The sequence below is a fragment of the Balaenoptera ricei genome, chromosome 11 (genome assembly GCF_028023285.1).
Source record: "Balaenoptera ricei isolate mBalRic1 chromosome 11, mBalRic1.hap2, whole genome shotgun sequence".
In the NCBI taxonomy this organism is placed as follows: Eukaryota; Metazoa; Chordata; class Mammalia; order Artiodactyla; family Balaenopteridae; genus Balaenoptera; species Balaenoptera ricei.
The window spans coordinates 69,441,854-69,467,624 of record NC_082649.1 but is presented as its reverse complement, the minus strand read 5'-3'; the positions used below and the strand labels follow the sequence as shown (position 1 = coordinate 69,467,624).

Genomic DNA, 25,771 nt, shown 5'->3' with positions numbered 1-25,771 from the left:
CTCCTAAATTTGGGCTCCTGCTGTGCTTCCAGTGATATAACATTCTGGAATCAAGAATCTGTATCTCAGAGTATTGCTAGTAGGGAAACCTGCCTGTTGTTTTTTGGAAGGAACAGTGAGCAGTCACTAAATACAGATCCCTGGGCTGCAGGAATCCATGACTATGACCATTAGGTCCCCTTGAAAGTTTCTGATTTCTATCTCTTGCAATTCTGCAATATGCTTGGATATTCTCTCATGAATTCCTGTGGCAATATGGTGTAATGGAAGTAAAGCAGGGAGCAGACCAGGACTTGAATCCTGGACTGGAAACCAGCAATCTGTTTGACTTCAGAGTTGATGTAGGGACTAAATTAAGTGACATATGTAAAGCTCGTGGCTTGGCACATCACATGCCCTCAAGGAATGTTTACTCCTGCTTCTTTCTATCCCTCATTCCCCACAGAGACCAAGCCAAACCTCTGCCTTTCCCCTTAAGCCTCAGAAGAAAATAAAAATCACTGGATATGAATGTCTTCCAATTTACCACAGCCTAATGCAACCTATTTATGATTCCGGGCATTACCATCCCTCCTCCCCAGTCCCTGCAGGACTGTGCCCCATCGCAGTCTCTTCTATCTTCATGCTCTCCTCTGAAAGCCTCCCTTCAGCCCTCTGTTTGGATTCAGTGATTTACTTGGGGTCCTGTGGTGTTTGAGTGTCTCATTACTGGGAGTGTCTGTCTGACTTACAGTCAAAAGGGTGTTGTGAGCAGCTCTGGGGTCTGGGAGGATTAGTGACTGGGGTATGAAGATAAATGTTTGAGAAGTTTAAGAGTTTGAGTGATGTAAAGCTTCCAGTGATAGTATTTGGGGCCCAAGACAAATGTGTTATGGGTTTTTTAAAAGATCAATGGTTGAGGAAGTCTTCTGAGCTCAGAAAGTGAAGGGGATTTGTTGGGTGGCAGGGCGTCAATCGCTGGGGGCCTGAGAGGTTCTGTGATTTAATAACCTGAGGAGTCAGTGTCATCTCTTTATAGGGATCTTCCTTATGCACCTTAATTTTAAAAGTGCTATGTCTCATTTCTGTGATTCTCAATTTCTTCAACGTATTTATATCTTCCTGGTTTTATAGTATACATTTATTTATTGTCTGTTTCCCCCTCTAGAATGTAAACTACAAGAGGAGAGGGATTTTCTGTCTTGTTTTGTGCTGATTCCCCGGCACCTGGAACAATATCTTACACATGGTAGTTATATAATGTGTGTTGAATAAATTAACAAGAGGGATATAATTATAACCACAAATCTACTCTATAAAAAGTACATAATTTTCAAATCAGTACTGTAACTACATTACTAACAAATTATTTCTAACACTCTCCTACTGCCTTCTGCACACAGTAGCTCTACCCAAAATCTGATAGTTCCTTAAACTCGGCTGTCCCAAGCAGTGGTTCTTAACCTTCCCAGCACATTGGAATCACTTGAGAACTCCTGATTTAATTAATGTGGGGAGTGGCCTGGGCATTGGGAACTTTAGTTCTAATGTGCCGCCAATGTTAAGAACTACTGGTCTAAAACCAGTTCCCTTAAACCTGTCCACTCCTTTTGTATTCCCTCCTGTGGTTAATGGCCTGAACATACACTCAACAGTCACTCCAAAAAGTAATTAGAGCTAAGTCTGGAAAAAGTGGATAATAAAGGAGGATAATATTTTTGTCCAATAAACAAGGGATGACTATAAGACTTGTTTTCCTGTGAAACTTATAAACTAACTTTGCTTTCATTTTTCCAGATGCTAGAATCTCTCTTCTCTGTTCTGTTCCCTTCTTCTGTACGAGCATCTCATCCACTTCACTCTATAGACATCTCAGCCCAGGCTCCAGTTCCTGGGTCTTCATTATCACTGATTTAATAATCTGCTAGGTGTGTCTCTCCATTCTGTCTTGAGGTACTGAAATATTTCTATTTTCCATTAAAAGCCCTTGAAAGAAAAACCTACTTTTTAATGTGTTTAGGTTCAAAACTGAAGGGTAACAATCAGGTAGATATTTAATAAAGTTTTACAACTTTGATTTGAAGAGTCCATATAAAGTATAATATGGCTTTTGGGGGAAGGTGCTAGGAGTGTTAATAATAATTGAGTTCAAGGTAAACTACTAGCAGGATCTATTTCCACATGAGTCTCTGCTCTAAACGTGCTCAGAGGGAAAGCTACTTGCAGTGTTCCCTCAGAAAGCAGCAGCCACATCTTTAGATGCCATATTAAGATAAAGTAAGTTTATACAGGAGTGTTGTGACAAAATATTCTCTACTGTTTTCTACCAAAGAACTGATTTTCTTAAAACTTGTAACTGTTTATATTTTGAATTTGAAATTCTAAATTTTCATTTTCCTCTCATACCGTTTAGCTTTGTCTAGTAAGTCCAACTGTGGACTTTCCTGGTTCCCACATACTGCAAAGGATCAAATCAGTCTCAGAGTTCCCCATTTGTGCTATTTCTCCACTATTTCTTCTCTTCCTTTGTGTCTGATTTCTAGTTACCCTAACAACAGCCATTCATCTTGCTCCATGGTCACTAAGCCTACACATCCAATGCTCAGTTTTCCATTCTCTCTCATGAGTCTCAATTGTTTGCTTTTAAACAGCACATAACACATCCTTCAAAACACAATCTTGATGCACTGACTGATCTGCTGACAGAATCTAGCACCTAGTGTTTTTCCACTTCCATGTGAGGATTCAAAGATTGCATTTTTAAAATCTTGGTCTTTCTTGAGATGATCTCTAATAACTTCAGATATCAATCCAGGCAGATATTTTACACTGCTTTGTGAAGGCAGAGAAAATAATCCCTAGTTTGTGAGGAAATGCCTCTAGTTCCGACAGAAACACTTCCAATCGCTGTAAGTTGTGTCTCAGGGCACGTAGCCTCAGAGATCCATCAGGATTGTGACTCTAAGGACAGCAGCCACAGGTCTTACAGTTAAGCTGTTTCTCTAATCATCTGGTTTCCAGAGAAACACAAATTAGTTAAAATCTCTCCCAGCTAAATATATTTCAACAACAATAAAGCTTTTTGAAAGGAACATTAGAAAGAGCAAACTTCAATCCAGTATTTTCTTTCATCTTTTCATATTTTCTTTCATCCACTATTCTGGAACATCTTAAGTTGTACTTTGCAAATCTGAGATTTAGAATGATAAAAGAAGTTAGTTTGTGTTGGTATCAGAGTTGGCAAGAGCAGTAAGAAGAAGGGAACCTTCAATGGCCTAAGAAAAGAGCAGGCCCTAGCTGGCACTACATGTGTCTGAAAAGTAGAAGTCCTCTTGCACAGAAAAGTCTACGCACCTCTCTAGAAGAAAGGGCTGTTAGCCTACTGTCAGTTCACTGAATCACGGGACTTCCACTCTCACACCTTTAAATGCTTCCTGACAGATTATTTCCCAAAGCTTTGTTCATTACCTGGCTCAAAAAGGCTTCACAGAATACTCAGGGCTATGGAATTGCCTCTTACAAAGCAGTCTCCTTAGCTGTAGTAGTACCTGAAACTGTCTTGTTTACATTTACCAGTTGTGCCTCTCTGAGGGCAGGGATTCTCTTGATCAGGAACACAACAGATACTAGGTCAGACATTCTTTGGCCAAAATCAGACTGTACATGTTGAGAAGGAAGCTGACAGAGATTCTCTCCTTGTCCAAACTCTAGTCAGGCTCCTCTGAGTTTTTCAACTAGACCTGAACTTTTAGAGTCCAATGTCCTTCTCTGCTTTACCTAATTTTAGCAAGAACCCTGCTACATTTGTTTAGCCAAAATCCTCCACCTTCAATATCTGACCCTCCTCAATATCAGTCAGACTCTCCCCATCACCCTCAAGTGATGTCTGATCACCCTGGCCTGCCTTCAGCAAGAATCCTGTTAGGTTGGTCTAGCCAGAATCCCCCCAACCCCTGATGTTTCTTTTTAGTAACTGTCAACCCACTGACTCCTACCCTGCTCTTTGGCTATAAATTCCGACTTTCTCTTACTGTAGTCACAGTTGAGCCCAATCTCCCTCCTCTACTGACAGGCTGTACTGTAGTGGTCCTTATACCTATTGCAATGGTCCTGAATAAAGTCTGCCTGTCTTTAACAAGTGTCTGAATAATTCTGATCACCACTAAAGCCCTTAGTGGTGATCAGTGAATATCCCAACCTGGCCTCTGACATCTCTGGTAGACACTGTCTACTGGTTTTTAGCAGACTGCCATCTGCAGTAGTTGTATTTGAGAAGACAAAAGCAATTAAATGATCTGTTGGATCAGGATGGTTGGAATGAATCCTTTGAGAATTGTCTTCTGTTGACTAGCACCTAGTGGGAATCATCAACCCAAGGCATGGAGCCAAGTGGATGCCTGGGAAAAGAGTAGGGGTGACTAACCTAGTTGAGTTGCCCTACCTGTGGCTCTGGCCTTGAGGCAGGAGTAGAGATGGGGGAAAGGAAAGAATGCCTTTAATATGAATTCAGCCAGATTTCACACAAAGTCATTTCTGTAGCTACAGACTCAATGCTTGAAGCCCATCTGGAGAGTTTATAACAAATCATTCTTTCATTTGATAAATGTTACTAGCTCACTCAGGCTCTGTAATATTTTTGCTTGCACATTTTAATACTCTAAAAAAAAAGAACTGAGCAAGGAATTAGTGTGTGTATATTATGGCAATTTTCTAGTTTTCAACTTAAGTTAAAAAACTTGCTCAAAAGTTTACTGCCACTTTATTCACAAAGCATTTTCCTTCTGCTGTAAGTTATCTGTTTTCTTCTCTGCTGTCTTTTTTTTTTTTTTTTAATAAATTGATTTATTTATTTTTGGCTGTGTTGGTTCTTCATTGCTGCGCATGGGCTTTCTCTAATTGCGGCGAGCATAAGCTACTCTTCATTGCGGTGCGCGGGCTTCCCATTGTGGTGGCTTCTCTTGTTGCAGAGCATGGGCCCTAGGCACACAGGCTTCAGTAGTTGCAGCACGCGGGCTCAATAGCTGTGGCTCGCGGACTCTAGAGCACAGGCTCAGTAGCTGTGGCTCACGGGCTTAGTTGCTCTGTGGCATGTGGGATCTTCCCGGACCAGGGCTCAAACCCATGTCCCCTGCATTGGCAGGCGGACTTCCAACCACTGCGCCACCAGGGAAGCCCTTCTCTGCTGTTTTGATAATTTTGATCTCTACTGTATAGCAATTTTCTAAGAAAGACTAATTAAATTTAGCCACTGAGGCAACTCATTACTGTTTTGAATGATACCTGAAATCATACTCTCTTAGTGTGGATTTGGCTCCTCAGACACTATGAACATGTACTTTAGAATGTGAGGAAAGAACCAAAACAGTTCAGGAATCTTCTGTTATTGGGTAGATTTTAGAATTCCATTTATCTACTGACTTTTTAGCTGTACCTCTTTGCATTATTTTACACATCCTTAACTTCTCACAGTCAATTTCAAGTTAATATTTTCTTATGTTACAAAAAATGTAGAAACCTTGCAACTGTAGAGGTTAAATTAACCATCCTTTCTGCTATAGGTGTCATATGTACTACATGTATATACATTAGAATACCCTCAAGAAAATGGTATTTTGGGGGCTTCCCTGGCAGCTCAGTGGTTAAGAATCCACCTGCCAATGCAGGGGACACGGGTTCGAGCCCTGGTCCGGGAAGATCCCACACGCTGCGGAGCAACTAAGACCATGTGCCCCAACTACTGAAGCCCGTGCACCTAGAGCCCATGCTCCGCAACAGGAGAAGCCACCACAATGAGAAGCCCACGCACCGCAACGAAGAGTAGCCCCCACTCGCCGCAACTAGAGAAAGCCCGCGCGCAGCGACGAAGACCCAAGGCAGTCAAAATAAATAAATAAATAAATAAAAATTTTTAAAAAAGGAAATGGTATTTTTATTTTACACAGTCATGTATTTTTTAAATTAAGAGACAAATAGTCTTTTATATTTATCCATATATTTACCATTTCCAATGTTCTTCATTCATTTCTGAGGATCTGAGTTTCCCTCTGATTCTTTTTTTAGCCTGGAGAACTTCCGGTAGCAAGTCTTAAAGTGCAATTCTGCTGGTGACAAATTCTCTTAGTTTTCCTTTATCTGAAAATGTCTTTATTTTGTCTTCATTCTTGAAAGTTTTTTTCATTAAATACGTAACTTTGTGTTTGTCCTTCTTTAAAGATGAACAAAGTATCTTCTTTAAAGATACTTTAAAGATGTTTAAAGATATTCTCCTGTTATGTTCTGGACTTCGCAGTTTCTGCTAAAAAGCCCATGAACACTTGAATTGTTGTTCCCATGCATGCAATTTGTCATTTTTTACTAGCTACTTTAAGAATTTTAGTTAGACTACGATGTGTCATATTTAATCTGTTTGGTGTTTGACGGACTTCTTGAATATGTAAGTTTATGTCTTTCACAAAATTTGGGAAGTTACATGCCATTATTTCTTTAAATGTTTTTTCTGCCCCATTCTTTTTCTCTTTTCCTTCTGAAATTCCAATATGGGCCTTTTGAAACTGTAACCCTAAGGCTTTGTTAATTAAGTTTGGCTTCAATATTTTTCTTTCTTTAGATTGGATAACTTATATTGATATTCAAATTCAAAGATTCTCTCTGCTATCATTTCATGGTTCAATTAATCTCATCCGGTGATATTTTTATTCCGGATATCCCTAATATAGATGTTGTATTTTTCAGTTCTAAAATTTCATTTGGTATTAAGAAGTATTTCTTATTTTTCTGTTGAGATTTTTACTATCTTTTCATTCACTGAACATGTTATAATAGCTCCTTTAAAATCCTTGTCTGATAATTTCAACATCTGAGTTATCTCAGGATTGGCTTCTGTTGACTGTCTTTTCCCCTCAGACTGGGTCATATTTTCCATGTTCTTTGTATGTCCCATAATTTGGGGTTGTACCCTGGACATTGTAGTTGTTATGCTGTGGAGACTCTGGATTCTCTTACAGTCTTCTGAAGAGGGTCAGTTAGTATTTTTATTTTAATAGGAAATTAATTTGGTTAGACAATCTGTAATCTGTTTCTCCTGTGACTGATGGCAGGTCAAACTTCAGTTTTCTCTTTATTTATTTTTAAAAATATTTATTTATTTATTTGGTTGCACTGGGTCTTAGTTGTCCTTAGTTGCGGCAGGCAGGCTTCTCAGTTGCAGCATGCATGTGGGATCCAGTTCCCAGACCAGGGATTGAACCCAGGCCCCCTGCACTGGAAGCGTGGAGTCCTATCCACTGTGCCACCAGGGAAGTCCCTCAGTTTTCTTTTAGTCTTAGTTGCTAGCTGCTTTGAGTTTACCCTGCATATGTGTGATGCAGGGATCAGCCAGTGACATGGGCAGAGGTGATATATAACATCTGGGATTCTCCATCTCCTGCTCTCTCTTTCCCAGGATTCCCTTCAAGCCCCAAGCTCCATCTCTTGGTTCCTCAGGCCAAAAATATGGCAGGCTTCTATTAGCGTTTTAGCTACCCCATGCTATGTTGAGAGTACAGCTCTGACCAAAACCACAAAAACAGGACACTCACCCTGTGTTGGTCCCTTTCTCCAAGTTTTTACTTCCCTCCAAAATCTGCTGCTTCTGTTCATTCAGCAGAACCCTAACGTGGTTGTTTTTCTGGATTTTACCCACTGTTAATAGTTAATTGTTGGAGGGCTGGCCTGTTCGGAGGTCACTCCACCATACCAGAAATGAAACCAGCACAGATCTACCTAAAAAAAAAAAAAAAAAAAAAAAAAAGCCCAAGTCCAAGCCACCATCATCTCCCATTTGGATTACTGCAAAGGCCTCCTATCTACTTTCCTAATTTATCTTTAAGTGACCAGGGGTGAGAAGGCTGGTTGTAATTTCATCCCTTGGTCCACCTCATTAATTTGGAAGTCATTTTGAGATCCAAGGATGAGAAGATGGTAGAAAAAAGGTCTCTCCCCTGGAAGATAGTCCCATGGTATGTTCACCTTCTCAGTAAGGCCTACCCTGAACACCTTATTCAAAACAGCAAATCCTCCTTCGTACTTTAACTTTTTCTATTCTATATCATTTATCCCTCCAAATACACTCTACAATTTACTCTTTGTTATATTTATTGATTGACTCCCCCTACCAGAATACAAGTTTCACAAGGACAGGAATTTCTGTGTGTTTTCCTCACTGCCATGTCTCTAGAGCCTATACCAATGGGAGCACATAACAGGTGAAAAATAAACGTCTGACTATATCAATCCACTATAACTTATACCTCTGATACCCCTTAATTTTCCACATTCCTCTCTAGGCAGAGGATTTTTCCAAACTTACGTCAGTAGCATTAGTTATTCTATTCTACTTTGCACTGTGTGTCATGGTCTAGACAGAGTAGACAGCAAATTTCTTGTAAACACAGAACTTCTTAAAGAAGCCTGACCACTTCTTTTACTGTTTTTGTCCCGACTCTGTAGGACATTGTATTAAAAAATTTCCCCAGCCTGATATTTAGACTCTGAACATAATGAAACGATGGCACATACAGGAGAGCAATTTCTCACCTTATTCTCAGATGAAAAAAGACACATTAACCACAGGCCAAGGTACATATCTAAAACGGCAGTTTCAACTTGTCTATCTCTAAGCAGATTTTCACCGTAATGTTTCAGAGCAAGATATGATACCTTGAGCATGTATGTAGAAACATGTTGAGTTAGCCTGGCCACTGAAATGAAATATATTTAGCTTTAAACTGCATTTGCATTCATTCTGTCTATATTTTCAGCTTTGTGTTATATTAGAAAAATATATTCTTATAAGAGAAAACTTATAAGACAATAGATTATAAACGGTTTCACTTAAATATTCATGCGTTGGCTTCTCTATCCATAGGGCACAGGTTCCTGGCTTTCTTTGTGTGAGAGAGTGAGCTAATTTTTAATTTCTCTAGATCTTTGTAATTTCCAGGGAAGATATGCATATTGACAATGAGAGCAGGGTAGGAAAAGAAAGTGATGTTGATAGTCACCACAGTCAGGGTATTAGCCTCTCTTATTCCTGCTGGGACTGACAGAAAATCCTTGGGGGAATGTTGGGTAGTGAGCTGGAGTCTATGTCCCAGACAAAGTTAAGACAGGTTAGACCATACCTGTCTAACTTTGGGGCCCTAAGTGGAAGGACCAAGACTGATGTGCAGGTCCTTCACTGGCTGCCTGAGCACCGCAGATAAGCTCTAGTTGCATCGTTAAGACATGACCTCTTTTGCAGAGAAAAGAAAAACTTTGATTTAATTAACAAAGTTCTCCGCCATCATTTTAAAAGGAAATTTCTCTCTAGGGGTACCTGAGATTTTCAGAGGCAGATTATCTCTTTTGGGTAGAAAGCTTGCCTCTCAGGCAGAACCCTCTATTTCAATTACAGAGGCAGCGGATTTTCAAGAAAAAGTTCATTCTACGCAAGGGTATTTTGAATGCTGACTAAACTCCAGGAGAATTAGAAATGAGGCTTTTAGCTTGCTTTGCACAGCATCCATGAAAAGATGGCTAACATAAGTGCTTTCACATGATAATCAAGAGAGGTTAAGTTTCTGAGGGCAACTTTGTATTCCCAAGGCCTAGGAGAAAAACCTGGCATACTGAAGACTCCTTAGGGAAAGCCGGTTGAGTGATAAAATCAATCACTAGCACCCAGAGGCTTTAGAGCACTCTGCTAAATTTGTAGGGGGCCAGCGAGAGAATCAGGCATACTAACAGGCACACCAGTAACAGAGAGAAAATCAGTTAAACAATAATACTCCTCCTGTGAATAAGGAAACTCACATAAAAGATAACTGTATCCATATAGAAGCAAATAAAGATCATAACACAAATTCTTTTCTAAAAGAATATTCTTTATACGATTTGAGGAGGTAATTAGGTGGTAATTATTAAATAGATTAAGATAACAGTTAACACTCATAATGTGTATACAGAAAAATATTTTCTTTCTTTTTCTTAACAGAAAAATATTTTTAACAAAGGCAATGAGTTCCTTATAGAAGGGAATCCATGATATTAGAGAAAAAATATAAAGGACATTTAAAATTCTAGCCATTTATAGGCTTTGTCCTTTTCTTACCCCATTATCACTCAAAAGCAAGCAGATGTTTATTCTGGATTGCCAAGTCAGAAGGCTTGAAGAAGGGGAGAAGTATAACTGAGAAATTTTTGTTCTTATTTTTCTCCTCATACAGCAAAACCAATATTTGCTATATTTTTTTATAACTGTCTTTCCCTTAAGATTGTTGCCAGGTACTTTAAAAAAAAAGAATTAGTACCAAAACATCAAATATCTGTCAGTTCAAGGATTATTTAAAAAACTTTAGTCTTTTAAAAAATTAATAATTATAATACATATATACATTATACACATATAGATGTATGTAGTTTTTCCCCACAAAATAATACTATACATACAGTTGTAAACTTGCTGTTTTCACTGAACAATATCTCATTAACTTTCTTTCATATATAGAACATGTTTATGTATTTAGAAGTAGTCTCTGTTGTAGGCAGAACTCTAAAATGGTCCCCTAAATTTCCCCCCCAATAATCCCAGGGCTGTATAATCCCTGGGACTGTAAGTATGGTGACTTTTAATCCCATAATTAGGTTATGTTATATGGCACAGTTGACCATAAAACAGGGAGATTATGTGGGTGAGCCTGACCTAACCCCATGAGTCCTTTAAAAGTGCCAAATTTTCTCCTGCTAATTGCAGAAAAGGAAGTAAGAGATTCACAGCATGGAAAGGATTCACTGCACTATTGCTAACCTGAAGATGGAGGGGGCTAGATAGCAAGAAAGGCAGGTGGCCTTTAGGAGATAAGAGCAGCTCTCAGCTGACAGCCAGCAAGGAAACTGAACCTCAGTCCCACAACTGTAAAGAAACTGAATCCTGCCAACAACAACCAATGAACTTGGAAGCAAATTTTCCCCTAGAGCTTTTAGATTAAAACACAGCCCAGTTGACACTTTGACTTCAATCTTGTGATATCGTGAACAAAGAACCCAGAAATGCCTTCTAACCTACAGAACTATGAACTAAAAGATGGGAAATTTTAAAATCCATTAAATTTGTTGTAATTTGTTATGCAACAATAGAAACCTAATTCAGTCCCTCTCTCACTTCTTTTCACCTCAATTTTTTCAAAGGTTACCCTATTATTTATCTAGTCATTTCTCTTCTTATGAACATTTAGACTGCCTTAAAATATTTGCTATTACAAAAGTAACATTCTTATACATATGAGCACAAGTTTATTGGTATCAGATTGGTCACAGTATACATACACAATTTTAAAAATGTGTTCTATGATACCAAAAGCACAAGCAACAAAAGAAAAAACAGATACAGTAGGCTTCATCAAAATTAAAAAGTGTTGTGCATCAACATTACCAAGAAAGTGAAAAAAGACAACCTACAGGAAGAAAAAAATAGTTCTTCAAATGTTGAATTCAAAACCCTGGTGACAACTGATCCAGCTCACCATGACAGGATAAGTCATCTCTCCCAGTATATCATTGCAAAGCTGACTGTATTTCTTTCCCAAACCATACAATTTAATCCTAAATATGAAGCAAAGTCTGAAATGTAACTGATTAGAAAAAATATATAAAACAACCAGGATTTGGATAGGACTTCTAATTTTGTGTTTGTTTGTTTTTTTATAAATTTATTTTTTTATAAATTTATTTATTTATTTATTTTTGGCTGTTGGGTCTTCATTGCTGTGTGCGGGCTTTCTCTAGTTGTGGCGAGCAGGGGCTACTCATTGTGGTGTGTGGGCTTCTCATTGCAGTGGCTTCTCTTGTTGTGGAACACGGGCTCTAGGTGTGTGGGCTTCAGTAGTTGTGGCGCATGGGCTTAGCTGCTCCACAGCATGTGGGATCTTCCCGGACCAGGTCTCGAACCCGTGTCCCTTGCATTGGCAGGCGGATTCTTAACCACTGCACCACCAGGGAAGCCCCAGGACTTCTTATTTTTTTCAGCTTGAAAAGCTCTATAAAAGTTTCTATCTTAATAGGTTGTATTTTTTGTTTGTTTTTCCCTGAATTTTTTTTTTTTTTTGATGTGGACCATTTTGAAAGTCTTTACTGAGTTTGTTACAATGCTGCTTCTGTTTTAAGTTTTGGTTTTTTGGCCACGAGGCATGTGAGATCTTAGCTCCCCAACCAGGAATCGAACCTGCACCCCCTGCATTGGAAGGCAAAGTCTTAACCACTGGACCGCCAGGGAAGTCCCTCCTTGACTTCTTTTTTTTTTTTTTTAAATACATCTTTATTGGAGTATAATTGCTTCACAATACCATGTTAGTTTATGTTGCACAACAAAGCGAATCAGCCATATGCATACACATGTCCCCATATCCCCTCCCTCTTAAGCCTCCCTCCCATCCTCCCTATCCCACCCTTTTAGGTCATGGCAAAGCACCGAGCCAATCTCCCTGTGCTATGCTGCTGCTTCCCATCAGCCAACTATTTTACATTCAGCTCCCTGACTTCTTATTATGCTTAAAGTCTTGCCACATGTCAATAAGACATCTGCCCATCTTACTTTTCCACTCAGCTTGTTTGGTACTTAAAATTGGGAATAACATGTTTCACATCTTTTAGGAATTCTGTAATACCCTGTTCAGACCTCCTCAGGGGCAGGGACATTTCTTTTTTAACTCTAAATCCCTAGCAGGTATTGCAGGGGCCCACAAACAAGAAACCCTCAGCAAATGCTTGCTAAACTGTTCAACTAAATGAAAATTTCTTGATTCACAGGACTGATTGGTACTTATTTGATAGATGAATTTATTCATTCATTCACTCAATAACTATTTATTTAATGCTCCAGTATCCAAAGTCCTGTGGTTAGCACTGGGGAGAAAATGGTACAAAAAACACACAAGGAAGCTCCCATTCCAGTGGGGGAAATCTACATGCATGTGTATAATTACAGTATAATATCTGGTAATGGGATAAAGCTAGGTACAGGGTGACATAATGTGTACAATGAAGCCCCAGGACTGATTCTACTCATAAATAGAATGAGGAAGGTTTCATAAAGTTGAGTTGTAAAGAATGAACAGGAGTTTACCAAGCCAACAAAGGCAGAGAGGCACGAAAGAGCAAGGCATGTTTAGAAAAAGCCAAATAAGTCATCAGGAGTAAACTAGGATGCATGAAATAAAGTTAGAGAAACAGGCAGAATTATATCATGCTGGGCCTTTTATGCCATGCTAAGTAACAAGGGCTTTTAGCCTAAGTGGGAGCTGACATGAACAGTTTGCATTTTTAAAAGAGAAGTATGGTGGTGGTGTGGAAGATAACTCAGGGTAGGAAGACAGATTCAGGGAGTCTACATTTGGGGAGAAATGTGAAGGATCTGGGGTGACAGTGAGGATAAAGTGAGGGTAGTGATTTGATTGGCATTAGGAGATAGAAGTTAATAAGATACAGTGATTAACTGAGAAGGGATGGAGATAGAGAGGGAGGAGCCTAAGAGGACTCCTAAGTTTCTGATATGGATCTCTGAGCAAATGCCTTTCACTTGATTTAAGGAGGAAGTATATGTGTGAGGATAGAAAATGAACACAGTTTAGAAATGTTGATGGATGTCTGAAGGACATCCAAGGGCATATGTCTGGTAGAAAAAAGGAAATGAGGACCTGAAGCTCAGGGGAGAGGTCTTAATTAGAGATTTAGATTTCAAGGCTAAATATTTATGATTCTGTTTGGAATGATGAAATGAAACAAAAAAATAGAGCTACCAAGGCCCTGCCAGCTGCTGTTTCTGCCCTCCAGCAGATCATCTAATACTCATCAGTCAACATATATCAGAATGCACGATGTGGGTTGGCAATTTGTCATTCACTTTAGCCCTTCTAGGTGTGCCTGTGGAATCAGCAATAAGACTTAAGAGTAGAGCAATAGCTGGTCTTCTCTTTAGTTTGCTCCCCCGCTCACATGTGTTCTTTGGCACAGAGGTTGAGTGTGTCCTGGCAATACTGAACACTAGACTAGCACCATTTGATTGGAGGCCAGACTAGAAATATTTGACTGGAAAAATAGTCACTCAAGGAGTTATCTTGAGGAGAAGAAACAATTAAACCGATTGCTCTGTATCTATTCTCTGTGCACCTGATGTAATACATCCCCCTCATCTTTTGTGACTTCTGACAACTGCTTCAAAAAAGTAATATGTGACCAATTTGATAATTAATCATAATGAAAGCATAATTATCTGATAATACCAGCTCAATGACCTAAAATTTTTAAGGGCTTACACACTACACAAATCCTAATGGAAAGAAGAAAGAACATTTATTGGTTAAACCTATGTCTAAAATTCTACTTGTTAGTTCACTCTTAAAACTAAAGAAAGTGTGTATTTTCAATTGAGAATCTTACAGTTTTATTACGTGAATGTGAAGGTTGTATAGTTCTCTAATATGTAGGGATTTTAAATGACCTAATCATTTCCAGCAACTCTATAAAAATTTTTTTTACATTTCTTCTTTTAAAATGTTTTATTGTTTCTTGAGACTAAATTATAAACAGTAAGTCCAAAGATAAAACAACTGCATGGACTGATGATCCTGCATGAATTACAAACCAGAGCAATGGGGTGCCTGTACTGGGCTTGCATCTTCTCTGTGCAGTAAGTCCGATAAAGAATGTACTGGGCACAGGCACTGTGTGTGGTGCTAGGATCATGGAGAGAGAAGACAGAGTCCCTGGCACTCAAAGATGACAAAACAGTGTGCTCTGGTTTTCAAACTGTAACCCATGTACTTTCAGTGGTTCCGCAGGGTACTTACTAGGTAGGGGCAGGGACATTGTGAGATTCCTGTTACTTCCCCTTTCATCAGCAGAGTAGTTCTATTTTATCTGTTTCATTTATTGAACTTTCTTATAAAATTTAGCTTGAAGAAAAAGGACTCTTCCACACACAAATGTTAAATAAGAAAGTTTACAAACCTCTGGTCTAGTAGAAAAACAAGAGCAGTCAGAATCTACATTCATGCAGCCCTGGCCTATAGTCTTGCCTATGTGCAGCAGCTGTAGCTGCCTTCACCACCACAGCTTTCCTAGAAGCACATACTGGGAGCCACTGGTGACAAGGAAAACCCACATGCCCTCATCAGTGAGTATATCATTTTACTCCTATACCAAAGTGAAGCACAGTGCTTTAATTTTGGGGGGAGCGGGGTGGGATAGTCAAGACTAGAGGCACTGTGGAACATACAAATTAACTGCTTTCTTTTTGTACTCTGTTATAACTTCCATTTAAAATCTTCCCACATGTAGCACGCAATTGGAAAAGTAAAAGTTATTTTCAAATCTTAAGTAAAACAACAACAACAACCCATAAAGCAGTCTTAACACAGGAAGTTCCCATGTGCAACATGAAAGTATCCCAAGATTTATTTTCTCTCTGCCCCACCTAGAAGATAATCACAGAGAAAAGTCAGGGCTCCCTAAAATTCCAAGTTGGCTACAAAGGTCTTCTCACCCTTTTAGAGCCTTGCTGACATCTAGAGGAAGAGAAGCCTAGAATGTCTCCTTGATTTCTCCCTCCCTTTCAAGGGGAAAAACACTACTGCAGTTGCTCATGCTTAAGGGTCTCATTGCTCTTTCAAGACACACAGTCTACTGCATGTCAGCCCCTTTCTGTGGCTTCTCCTCCAATCCAAGTTAAAGAGGAATGATAGAGTCAGGCCAACTTTCCCTTTTGTCCAGAATATGCTCTTCCTTTTACAGGGCTAGGTGGACAATGAGAGCTGGGGCTGCCCTCAAACAGGACAACATTAGCCTATTTCCTTGTGAGCCCTCTCTATCCCACATGCAGGAAAACAGAGCCCAGGGCTTCCTGCATTCAAGAGCTGGGTCGCTTTGCTGAATTTGCTTTGTTCTATGTTTCTCCTATGTGTTTCCTCTGGCATTGAATAGATGCATCCTGTGCTTTCCCTGAGGTGGTGATGGCCAAGACTGAGTTTTGAGCTTCCATGTGGAAATAGGCACAGGGACAAAAGAGGCCACATGTGACTTCAGGGTACACTGGGATTTGAAGCAAAACTCTCAGCTAAATAAGAGGAGGTTACTTTATCTTGTTTTGCCTCCTCCGTGCATCTATCTTCTCTGAAGTCCAGAGATGCCTACGATCTAGGACACACCATTCTAATACAGAGTCTCAACCTCACCAGAGCTTCTAATAACTTTTACCTGATCTGCTTGCCTTCTCTCATATCATATAAGGAAAAGAAGACATCGGTATCTTCCCCAATGGTATTGTAGGTGAAACTCTTCAGACTGAGGAAGAAGTGATGTGGCACTGGTATCCGACAGGTTTCCCCATGTCGTGGGCGCATTGTATCTACCTAATGAGGAAGGCAAAAAACAGTGATTGCTAATATTGTAGTTATTCATTATATTGATCATAAGTAAAATTAAAACTAAATGACTAACTCCTCATACTGCTGAAGGGGATCATTTAAGAGAAAGGGAGATTGAAAGTGTTTTCTTTGCTAGTAGCAGATGTTGCGTCAATATGCTTGATTTGAGGTAGGCAAATATGCAGCTGGGAAAAGTAAACAGAGTGAAGGAGATATGGGAACAGTAATTCCAACTTATAAGTGAACTCAAAATCTCCACCAGGTCACAAACATCTAAATTCTCCAGAGAACCATTTTCAAAGTCACTTCTTGGAGATGCTGTCATGACCCTGATGCACTTGGTTTATACTGTTAGATAGTAATAGCTACCATTCTAAATACCATTTTTATTTTCTCAGACTGATTCATTTTAGTCTCTCGGTCTACTCTGTTTCAACTGTGCTTGTGTAAATTTGCACAGAGGAGTGGAGAGTAGCCAAGTCCACTTGGAGGTCAGGGCTCCTTAGGTCACAATCAAGAAGTCAGTGGTTAAAAATAAATAAATAAATAAAAATAAAAGATTATCAAAAAGAAAAAAAAGAAGTCAGTAATTTCTTGGTGCATCCCTATTTTATAATCACATAAAAGAAAGAATTGAGGGAAAAGATAGGGAGGCCTGGTTAAGTTGCTTACCTGAGATGTGCTTTGCTGTACGCTCTGCCGACTAGATAAATGCTATGGAAAGAAAGAAAAACTCAATCAATTGGGAAGGAAACTAACTTTTACCAGGAACCTTCTATACGCTAGGCATTCTGATATATATTTTACATATATGATCTCATTTAATTCTAATAACCTTGTTAGACAAATGTTATTTGTATTTGACAGAGCCAACTAAGGTTTAGTGTAAGGAAGTGAAATGCTGAAGGTCCCACACAGCAAGAAGGTGGCAAAGTCTGGATTCAAACCCAGGCCTTTCTACCTTAGAGTACCAGCCAAGTCACAGGTGGGTGCTTGCTACTGGATTTTTGCTTTGCCACTGTCCTCTCCACACAATGTATCACATCCTGCACTGCGTGACACAGCTTCCTCAGGCTCTCCACACTGGAGAAGGTATAGCCTTTAACCACAAGTGGCTCCTTCCCAAACATCTCTCCATGCTGTTCCTTTGCTGCTGGCTAAAGTTAGAAGAAGCAGATTCCAATCCCAGCTGCATGCAAATGGGTTGTGAAACTCCAGACAAATTGCTTACTCTCTCCAAGGGACATTTTCCCTCAACTATAAAAATGAAATACAAGTTTTTGTTGTCTTCCTCACAAGGTTAATGCAAGGTTCAAACAACATAATGGGAAGCAGCAAGACATAGTAGTTAGGGACCTAAGTGCAAAATTTTAAACCTTGACTCTCACTTTCCTCATCTGTAAAGTGAGGATAACATTTCATGCTGAACTTCATAGGGTTTTGTGCAGATTAACCCAGCATAGTACACACTATAAGTGGTTGATCATTGTTATCTATAATTAGTATTCTTATTATTATTGCTGTTCTATTTTTATAATTAGTTATTAAAGAAAAGTCAGTCACATTTAGAAGTAAACCCCGGCCAGGAAGAAAGGTGTGTTCACCATTCTTCAAGTCCCTGGTCTTAGGAGACTTGAAAATGAGAGTTTCTATCCTGCCTCCTTTGACCCCTACAGGTTGTGAGAGACAGCTCTCATTTGGTGAACTGTTCCACATCACATGGCTAATAAGACTGGTTGCTGAGTAGAATGGTTTCATTCTTTTAACAAGTATTCACATTTAACCCTAAATAAAACTGAAGTACAATTAAATATTAATTTAAATGCATCTCACTAGCTATATTAGTTAATTATTAAATATTCATGTGCATTATTAGCTATATTAGCTAATTATTATTGACTATTAATGTTCATCCATGGGAATATATGTTCCCATGATACATATTAAATATAATTAAAACAGGTCTCCACCAGCTGGGGAAACCATCACATAGAAGGCTTATGTACAACAGAAAACTTCATATATAAAATAGTTCACAAAAAAAAAAAGCTTTAAAAAAATCAGGCTTTCAAAAAAAAAAAAAAGCAAGCTTTCTATGGTTTACTGACCCATATCCCACTGGGAAGGTTACTGGCCTACAACTCTTTCCATTGTTTTATTTTTAGGGGCTACACTAAGGCATTCTTCTCAAGTGAATTTACTGACTAACTCTTAAAAATGACTACCAATCATAAACATTAATGTTCAATTATAACTATATATGGGTGTTTACAGCTAATTTCAGTGTAAATCATCCCGGCTGACAATAAAAGACATCATTCTAGACTTCAGAGGCATCAAATTTGGGGAGAACTTGGGTCCTCCCTGCTGGCGCAGTGGTTATGAATCCGCATGGCAATGCAGGGGACACGGGTTCGATCCCTGGTCCAGGAAGATCCTACATTCTGCGGAGCAACTAAGCCTGTGTGCCACAACTACTGAGCCTGCGCTCTACAGCCCGAGAGCCACAACTACTGAGCCAGCGTGCTGCAACTACTGAAGCCCGTGCGCCTAGAGCCCGTGTTCTGCAACAAGAGAAGCCACCACAATGAGAAGCCCGTGCACCGCAATGAAGAGTAGCCCCCGCTGAGAAGCCCGTGCACCGCAACGAAGAGTAGCCCTCGCTCGCTGCAACTAGAGAAAGCCTGCGGGCAGCAAAGAAGATCCAACGCAATCAAAAAAATAAATTAAAAAAAAAAAATTGGGGGAGAACTCTTCAACCTAGTCTGAAAGCACCCCACATGGGTAGCCAGAGAATGGCATCAGAACTGGCATTTTGGAATGTACAAATGTACATTTCCACCAAAAGTGCATAAGAGTTCTCTTTTCTCCATATCCTTGCGAGCATTTATTTAATGATAAGCAAATAGGTGTGAAGTAATATCTAACAGGTGTGAGGTAGCATGTCATTGTGGTTTTGATTTGCATTTCCCTGATGATTAGTGATTATCAAACACCTTTTCATGTATGTATGACTTCTTTGGAAAAAAGTCACATTTTTTTCTCATTTAAAAACTCAGAATAATTGATTTTTTGCTACTGAGTTTTAAGAGTTCCTTACATATTTTGGATATTAACCCTTTATCATATATAAGGTTTGCAAACATTTTCTCCTATTCTGCAGGTTGAATTTTCATTTTGTTGATTGTATATTTTGCTGTACAGAAACTTTTCTGTTTGATATAGTCCCACTTGCTGATTTTTGCTTTTGTTGCTTGTGCTCTTGACGTCATATCCAAAAGATCACTGCCAACACCAACATCAAGCAGCTTTTCCCTTATGTTTCCTTATAGGAGATTTACGGTTTCAGGTCTAACATTTAAGTCCTTAATCCATTTGGAGTTAATATTTGTGCGTGGCATAAAACAGGAGTACAGTTTCGTTCTTCTGCATATCCAGTTTTCCCAACATTTATTGAAGAGACTATCCTTTCCCCAGTGAATATTACTGGTTCCCTTGTTAAAATATTACTTGACTGTATATGTGTGGGTTTATTACTGGGATTTTGATTCTGTCCCATTGGTCTACGTGTCTGTTTTTATGCCAGTACAACATTCACTGTTTTGAATTACTACAGATTTATAATATAGTTCAAAATCAGGAAGTGTGATGCTTCCAGGCTTTTTTCCTTCTCAAGATTGCTTTGGCTATTCAGAGTCCATTGTGGTTCCATACAAATTTTAGGATTGGTTTTTCTATTTCTGTGGAAAACACCACTGGAATTTTTATAGGGATTGCATTGAATCTATAGATGGCTCTGGGTAGGGTGGATATTTTAACAATATTAACTCTTCCAATTCTTGAGCATGGGATATCTTTCCATTTATTTTTGTCTTCTTTAATTTCATCAATATCTTACAGTTTTCAGTATACAGATCCTTTACTTACTCAGTGAAAGTTATTCCTAAGTATTTTATTGTTTTTTATGCTATTGTAAATAGGATTGTTTGCTTTATTTTTTTTTCAGATAGTTCATAGGATATTCTGATTTTTGTAATTGATTTATGTATGTTGATTTTGTATCCTGAAACTTTATTGAATTTTTTTATTCTAACAGTTTTTTGGTGGAGTCTTCAAAATTTTCTATGTATAAGATCATGTCATCTGCAAGTAGTGACAGTTTCTTTCTTTCTTTCCCATTTGGATGCCTTTTCTTTCTTCTTCTTGCCTAACTGCTCTATTGTTCTGGCTAGGGCTTCCAGTACTATGGGGCTTTTTTTGTTTTTTGTTGTTGTTGTTGGTTTTTCTGGCTGCGTTGGGTGTTTGTTGCTGTGTGCGGGCTTTCTCCAGTTGTGGCGAGCGGGGGCTACTCTTCATTGCGGTGCACGGGCTTCTCATTGTGGTGGCTTCTCTTGTTGCGGACCATGGGCTCTAGGCACGTGGACTTTAGTAGTTGCAGCACATGGGCTCAGTAGTTGCAGTGCATGGGCTCTAGGGCGTGTGGGCTTCAGTAGTTGTGGCACGCAGGCTGAGTAGCTGTGGCTCACGGGCTCTAGAGTGCAGGTTCAGTAGTTGTGGCGCATGGGCTTAATTGCTCTGCAGCACATGGGACCTTCCCGGGCCAGGGATCGAATCCACTGGCAGGTGGATTCTTAACCATGGCGCCACCAGGGAAGTCCCTCCAGTACTATGTTGAATAGGAATGGTGAGAGTGGGCACCCTTGTCTTGTTCTTGATCTTAGAGAAAAAGCTTTCAACCTTTCATTGCTGAGTATGATGTTAGCTGTGGGCTTCTCATATATGGCTTCATTATACTGAGGTGTGCTTCTTCTATGCCCACTTTCTTGAGAGTTTTTATTATAAAGGATGTTGAAATTTTGTCAATTGCTCTTTCTGCATCTATTGAGATGATCTTATGATTTTTTAATTGAACTACAGTTGATTCACAATGTTGTGTTGGTTTCAGGAATATAGCAAAGTGAGTCAGTTTATATTTATATATATATATATATATACACACACACATATATATGTATATATATAATGTTTTACAGATTCTTTTCCATTTTAGGTTTAGATCATACGATTTTTATCCTTTATTTTGTTAATGTGGCACATTACATTGATTGATTTGCAGATGCTGAACCATTCTTGCATTCCTGAAATAAATCCCACTTGATCATGTGCTGTTAATGTGCTGTTGAATTTGGTTTGCTAGCATTTTGTTGAGAATTTTTGTATCTACATTCATCTGGGATATTGGCCTTCTTTTCTTGGAGTGTCCTTATCTGGCTTTGGTATCAGGGTAATGATGGCCTTGTAAAATAAGTTTGAAGAGTGTTTCCTCCTATTCGAATTTTTTGTTAGAGTTTCAGAAGGATTGGCATTCATTCTTCTTAAATGTTTGATAAAATTCACCCATGAAGCCATCTGGTCCTGGGCTTTTCTTTGTTAGGAAGTTTTTGATTATTGATTCAATCTCCTTACTTGTTACTGGTCTGTTCAGTTTTCCTATTTCTTCATAATTTAGTCTTGGTAGGTTGTATGTTTCTATTTAGGGTGTCCAATTTGTTGGCATATAATTGTTCATAGCAGTCTCTTACGATCATTTGTATTTCTGTTTATCAGCTGTCTCTTCTTTCATTTATAATTTTATTTACTTGACTTCTCTTTTTTCTTGCTAAATCTAGCTAAATATTTGCCAACTAGTCTTTTCAAAAAAAAAACCCAACTCTTAGCTTCATTGATCTTTTCTATTGTTTTTCTGTTCTTTATTCCATTTATTTTTGCCCTGATCTTTGTTACCTCCTTCCTTCTGCTGACTTTGGGAATAGTTTGTTCTTTTCCTAGTTCTACGAAGTATAAAGTTCGGTTATTTGAGATCTTTTTTTCTTAACGGAGGCATTTTTCACTATAAACTTTCCTCTTAGATTTGCTTTCACTGCATCCCTAAGTTTTAGCATGTTGTGTTTCCATTTTTGCTTGTCTCAGGACATATTTTTTAATTTCCCTTTTGATTTCTTCTTTGACTCATTGGTTGTTCAGGATTTTGTTGCTTAACTGCAACATATTTGTGGATTTTCCAGTTTTCTCCCTGTTACTGAATTCTAGTTTCAAATCACTGTAGTCAGAAAAGATATTTCATATGATTTCTATCTTCTTATATTTGTTAAGACTTATTTTGTGGCCTAACATGTGATCTATTCTGGAGATTGTTCCATGTGCACTTGAGAAGAATGTGTATCCTGCTGCTATTGGACAGAATATTCTTAATATTCCAAATATGACTGTTAGGTCCATTTGGTACTAAGTGTAGTTCAAGTCCAACGTGTCCTCATTGATTTTCTGTCTGAATGATCTATCACTTGTTGAAAGTGGGGTACTAAAGAATCTAATATTGTTGTATTCTTGTCTATTTCTCGCTTCAGTTCTGTTAATATTTGCTCTATAGATTCAGGTGCTCTGAAGTTGGGTGCATATATATTTACAGTTGTTATATGCTCTTGATGAATGACCCCTCTATCATTATATAATCACCTTCTTTGTTTCTTGTTACAGTTTTTTAATTAAAGCCTATTTTGGGACTTCCTTTGTGGCGCAGGGGTTAAGAATCCGCCTGCTTATGCAGGGGACACGGGTTTGAGCCCTGGTCCGGGAAGATCCCACATGCCACAGAGCAACTAAGCCCATGCGCCACAACTACTGAGCCTGCGCTCTACAGCCTGTGAGCCACAACTCCTGAGCCCACGTGCCACAGCTACTGAAGCCCACGTGCCTAGAGCCCATGCTCCACAACAAAAAGAAGCCACCACAATGAGAAGCCCATGCACCACAACGAAGAGTAGCCCCCACTCGCCGCAACTAGAGAAAGCCCGTGCACAGCAATGAAGACCCAACACAGCCAAAAATAAATAAATAAATAAATTTATTTATTTTTTAAAAATAGCCTATTTTGTCTGATATAAAAATAGCTACTGCTGCCATCTTTTGGTTGCCATTTGGATGGATTATCTTTTTCTGTTTCTTGCTTTCAGCCTATGCATGTTCTCAACACTGAAGTAAGTCTGTTAATAAACAGAATATTCTTGGTTTTTTTTTTTTAAATCCATTTGGCCACTCTATGTCTTTTGATTGAGAATTTAATCCATTTACATTTAAGTAAAGTAATTATAGATAGGTAAGAAATTTCTATTGCTATTTTAAAAATTGTTTTCTAGCTCATTTTGTAGTTCCTTTCCTCTTCTCTTGCTGTCTTTCTTTGTAAACTGATGATTTTCCATAGTAGTGTGCTTTGATTCACTTCTCCTTATCTTGTATGTATCTACCATAGGTTTTTGCTTTCTGGTTACGTAAGACTTACATAAAACATCTTATAGATAAAGCTATTACAACTTAACTTCAATCCCATACAAAATCTCTACCCTTTTACTCACTTCCCACCACTTTATGTTTTTGATATCACAGTTTACATCTTTTTATACTGTGTATCCATTAACAAATTATTGTAATTATAGTTATTTTTAACTTTTCTGTCTTTTCACCTTTATACTAGAGTAATATACCACCATATTACAGTATTGGAGTATTCTGAATTTGACTATATACTTAAGTGTTTTATATCTTCATGGTTTTTTTAAAATTTATTTTATTTATTTTATTTTTGGCAGCGTTGGGTCTCATTGCTGCTTGTTTGTTTTTATATATAGTAGTGTGTATCTGTTAATCCCAAACTTCTAATTTACCTCCCCCTCTTTCCCCTTTGGTAACCATAAGTTTGTTTTCTATGTTTGTCAGTCTATTTCTGTTTTGTAAATAAGTTAACTTGTATCATTTTTTTAGATTCCACATATAAGTGATATCATATGGTATTTTTCTCTGTCTTTGATTTTTGATAGTTTTATTATAATGTCGTGGAGAACATCTCTGTGGGTTCAAATTGTTCGGGAACCTATGAGCTTCATGAACTTGATGTTCAAATCTCTCTCCCCAGATTTGGCAAGTTCTCAGGCATTACTTTAAGTAAGCTTTCTGCCCCTTTCTGCTCTCCTCTCTTCTGGTTCTCTAATAATGTATAGATTGATTTTCTTAATGGTAACCTTTAAATATCATAGCGTTTCTTGATTCTTTTTACTTTTTGCTCCTTTGACTGGAAAATTCTGATATATCTGTCTCTAAGTTCACTAATTCTCTCTCTCTTTTTTTTTTTTTTTTTTTTTGGCTCCACTGGACCGCCAGGGAATTCCAGGTACTCTTGGTTTTTTGGGTTTTTTAAATCTTTTTTGGCTGCATTGGGTCTTCGTTGCTGCACACGGGCTTTCTCTAGTTGTGGCAAGCGGGGGCTGCTCTTCGTTGTGGTACACGGGCTTCTCACTGTGGTGGCTTCTCTTGTTGTGGAGCACGGGCTCTAGGCACGTGGGCTTCAGTAGCTGCGGCACGCAGTCTCAGTAGTTGTGGCTCATGGGCTCTAGAGCACAGGCTCAGCAGTTGTGGCACACGGGCTTAGTTGCTCCGCAGCACGTGGGAACTTCCCAGACCAGGGCTCACACCCGTGTCCCCTGCGTTGGCAGTCGGATTCTTAACCATTGCACCACCAGGGAAGTCCCAAAGTTCACTAATTCTTTCTTCTGCTTGGTCCAGTCTAATATTGAAGCTCTCCACTGAATTCTTCAGTTCAGTCACTGTAATCTTCAGCTCCAAAATTCGTTTGGTTCTCTTTTATGTTTTCTATGTTTTTGTTGAACTTCTCATTTTGGTCTTGTTTTATTTACCTGATTTTGTTGAACTGTTTACTGGTGTTCTCTTGTAGCTCTCTGAGCATCTTTAAAATAACTACTTTGAATTCTCTGTCAGGCAATTTGTACATCTCCATTTCTTTAGGGTCAGTTACTGAAAATTTACTGTGTTCCTTTGGTGGTGTCATGTTTCTCTGATTTTTTGTGATCCCTGTAGCCTTTCATAGTTGTCTGCACATTTGAAGAGCCGTTATCTCTTCAAGACTTTATGGACTGACTTTGGTAAGGAAAGACCTTCACCTATGGATGTGAGGATGCTAGAGCATGCTATGACTCTGGGTCTAATGGTGCAGGGTGCCCAGGTTAGGGCATATCGTAGCTCTGGGCTCAGGGTGCAGGTCTCATTGGCTGAGGCCACATAGGTCCACAATATCAACAATTCTGTGAATCTTAGGGAAAGCTGTGGAGGGTCCACAGTAGCTGCAAGGGATGTTGGGGTCCTCAGTGGCTCTTCCAGGTCCAGTGGCTAGGGACCAGGGCAGGCAGCAGTGGTGGCCAGAGTCAGAAGTGTGTACACACATGGCTTCAGGGTCCAGCTTCAGGTGCCTGCATAGTGGGAGGGGGAAGCTGCAGACACACACATAA

General features: G+C 38.9%; 1 protein-coding gene across 6 annotated transcripts in view; it reads right to left on the bottom strand.

Annotated features, from left to right (window-relative positions):
* The window catches only part of DOCK3 (dedicator of cytokinesis 3), a 384,123-nt gene that overhangs the window by 155,145 nt on the left and 203,207 nt on the right, over positions 1–25,771 (bottom strand). For 5 of the 6 annotated variants that reach the window (XM_059939761.1, XM_059939763.1, XM_059939762.1 and 2 more), the window contains exons 8-9: positions 17,088–17,129; positions 16,246–16,400 (exon numbers count right to left, since the gene is read on the bottom strand). In XM_059939761.1, the coding sequence (XP_059795744.1) occupies positions 16,246–16,400; positions 17,088–17,129 (197 nt within the window). Of the gene's footprint in view, positions 1–16,245; positions 16,401–17,087; positions 17,130–25,771 lie in introns of those variants that run through there. The other variant, XM_059939767.1, reaches the window with a different exon arrangement.